Below are 2961 nucleotides of genomic sequence, written 5' to 3'. Positions count from 1 at the left end.
ACCCAGTCCTCCACCTTCCCTCAGCTTTCACTTCTCTGTAGTTTCAGTTTCATGAACGTGGCCTGACCTCTCTCCGTCTCTCTCTCTCTCTCTCTCTCCCTCCCTCTCTCTCCCTCTGTCCCCCCACCCTCCTGCTTGCAGAAAGAGCACTTTGCCATGTACGCCCTGTACATAAGGAACAAACCTCAGTGTGACGCGCTCCTGGCCAGATACGGCAGCCCTTTCTTCAAGGTAATGACGCCCCGCCTGGCTCCTTCCTCTCTTCTGTTCTGCGTTCAGTTTAACTCCATTTCATCCCCACTCCAGCCTTTCGGCCCATCGGAGATGATGACCTCACGTTGGCGACGGTGCAGTTTATTAACATTTCGCTAGGGGATTTGCTGTCACTTTTTGACCATCCCAGCGCCCTGGAGCCACGAATACCTGATGGCGGGGCGGGTCTCTGTTTCTTCCCCCTCCCCCCCACAAAAAAATAAACCTCCTGCCATCCTGGCAAGGGTCTGCAGCGGGATGGTCAACCTCTTCGGGGCAGGTTGGGGGTGTGCCACGTTACCCATGCAGCTGCTCACCTCCCCCCTCCACCCCGAAAGGCCGGTGGGTCAAGGGCTCAGAGAGACGTGCCCTTTGGCCCGTCGAAGCTGCGGTGGTCAGAAATGGACCGCTCAGCCGGTGTTGGCATTGGGGGCGGGATTCGAACCTGAGGCAGGGATGCTTACCCGCTAGACCTCGCAATCCCACACCCCAACTGCACCTCCCCCCGTCCCCCCCACCCATACGAAGACGGTCTCGCCATTGCTCCTACGGCCTGTAGATCTATGTAACCCACCTCCCACCAGCCAGCAAATGGCCTCTTTGAAGGCGAACAGGCCCTTCACTCAGTTCTGTACGCCTCCATCAAAGGGGCCACCCCTATTCGAGCGAGTACCAACCTCGTCTGCTCCAGCCTTTACTCACCGCTGCGTGTTTGCAACATCCTCATTAATGGTCAGGGGAGTAGCCGCGTGCTCTGGTTTCCTCCCACAGTCGGAAGGTGTGCGGCTGGATTGGCCATGGGAAATGCAGGGGTTTACAGGGATAGTGTAGGGGAATGGGTCTGGGTGGGATGCTGTTGGAAGGGGGGAGTGGTGCGGGCTCGACGGGCCAAATGGTCTGTCCCCCACGCTGTTGGGGGTCTGTGATTCTAATCTCCTCTGCACCCTTCTGAGCGAGCAGCGAACGGGGGATAAGGTCGGTGACCTGGGAGTGGAGTTAAAGGCCCGGAGGTCGGAAGAGATTGCACTGTAGCCAGACTCGCAGACAATGCAAAAAACAGGTGGAAAGGCAGGTTGCAAGAGGGATGCAAATCGTTTACAGACGGGCAAAGAAAGGTGCTCCTTTTGGAAGGGAGAGCAGAGTGTTATTCAAACGGTGAAAGACTGCAGAAAGCTGTAACACAAAGGAATTTGGGGTGACTTATGAGCGAGACACAGAAAGCTTGCACACAGGCAACAGGTCGGCATTCAACAGGTAATCGTTCACAGGATGTGGGCATTGCTAGCCAGGCCAGCATTTATTGCCCCATTCCTAATTGCCCAGAGGGCAGTTAAGAGTCAACCACATTGCTGTGGGGTCTGGAGTCACATGTAGGCCAGACCAGGTAAGGATGGCAGTCTCTTTCCCTAAAGAGAGCCGGATGGGTTTTTCCCCAACAATTGGAAATGGATTCACGGTCATCATTAGATTCTTAATTCCAGATACTTACACAAGTCAAATTTCACCACCTGCCGTGGCGGGATTTGAACCCCGGTCCCCAGAACGTTATCTGGATCTCTGGATAAACAGTCCAGCGATAATACCACTAGGCCATCACCTTCCTCTGCTAATGGGGTGTTGGCCCTTATTTCAAAGGGGGTTGGAGTCAGGAAGGCTTACTGAAAGCGTACAAGGTGCCAGTGAGACCACATCTGGAGGACTGGGAGCAGGTTTGGTTCCCTTATTTAAGGAAAGATATTGTTTAATTGCAGGCAGTTTAGAGGAGGTTCACTGGGATGATCCCTGGTACGGAGAGATTGTCTTATGAGCGAATGGGCTGGGACTGTACTCACTGGGGTTTAGAAGAATGAGCGGTGCCCTCATTGAAACATATAGGATTCTCAAGGAACTCGACAGGATAAATGCTGAGAGGAGGTTTCTCCCCTCGTGGGACAGTCTAGCACCAGAGGGCACAGTTTCAGAATAAAGGAACACAATTTAAGACTGAGATGAGGAGAAATTTCTCTTCTCAGAAGGTTGCGAGACTTTGGAACTCCATTGCCACAGAAAATTGTTGAGGGCAGGGTGTTTTATTTAATGCATGGGATGTGGGCATCGCTGCTTGGCCAGCATTTATAGCCCCTGTCCCTAATTGCCCCCTTTGAGGAGCTGGTGCTGAGTCGCCACCTTGAACTGCTGCAGTCCCATGTGCTGTAGAGTAGACCCACAGTGTCCCTCTCAGGGAGGGGAATTCCAGGGATTCAGACCCAGCCCACACTGAAGGAACGGCCGATATATTTCCGAGTCGGGACGGGGAGTGGACTCGGAGGAAGGAAGCTCGAAGGGGACTGGTGTTCCCAGGTACACTTAAAGCTCAGATGCACGATGAGTAGGGAACTCGAGGGAGAGCGGGCCTGAGGAATGTCGGATCAGCCATAATTCCGCTGAACGGAAGCGCAAGCTGTCGGAGCCTGGCTCCTTTCTTCCCGTTTCCTCCCACAGTCCAAAGGTTAGGGTGGATTGGCCATGCTAAATTCCCAATAGTGTCCAGGGATATGCAGGTTAGGGTGGGAAAGCCATGGGAAATTACCCATAGTGCCCAGGGATGTGCAGGTTAGGGTGGGTTAGCCATGGGAAATTACCCATAGTGCCCAGGGATGTGCAGGTTAGGGTGGGTTAGCCATGGGAAATTACCCATAGTGCCCAGGGATGTGCAGGTTAGGGTGGGTT

At 53.9% G+C, this 2961-nt stretch overlaps 1 protein-coding gene across 1 annotated transcript in view; it reads left to right on the top strand.

Moving 5' to 3' along the window:
• The window catches only part of LOC125487501, a 39711-nt gene that overhangs the window by 29327 nt on the left and 7423 nt on the right, over positions 1–2961 (top strand). The window contains exon 11 of the mRNA XM_048619104.1: positions 136–231. Coding sequence (XP_048475061.1) covers positions 136–231 — 96 coding nt within the window. The remainder of the gene's footprint in view (positions 1–135; positions 232–2961) is intronic.

This window comes from Rhincodon typus, chromosome 42 (assembly GCF_021869965.1).
Source record: "Rhincodon typus isolate 14 chromosome 42, sRhiTyp1.1, whole genome shotgun sequence".
NCBI lineage: Eukaryota > Metazoa > Chordata > Chondrichthyes > Orectolobiformes > Rhincodontidae > Rhincodon > Rhincodon typus.
This window is presented reverse-complemented; position numbering and strand designations above follow the sequence as displayed.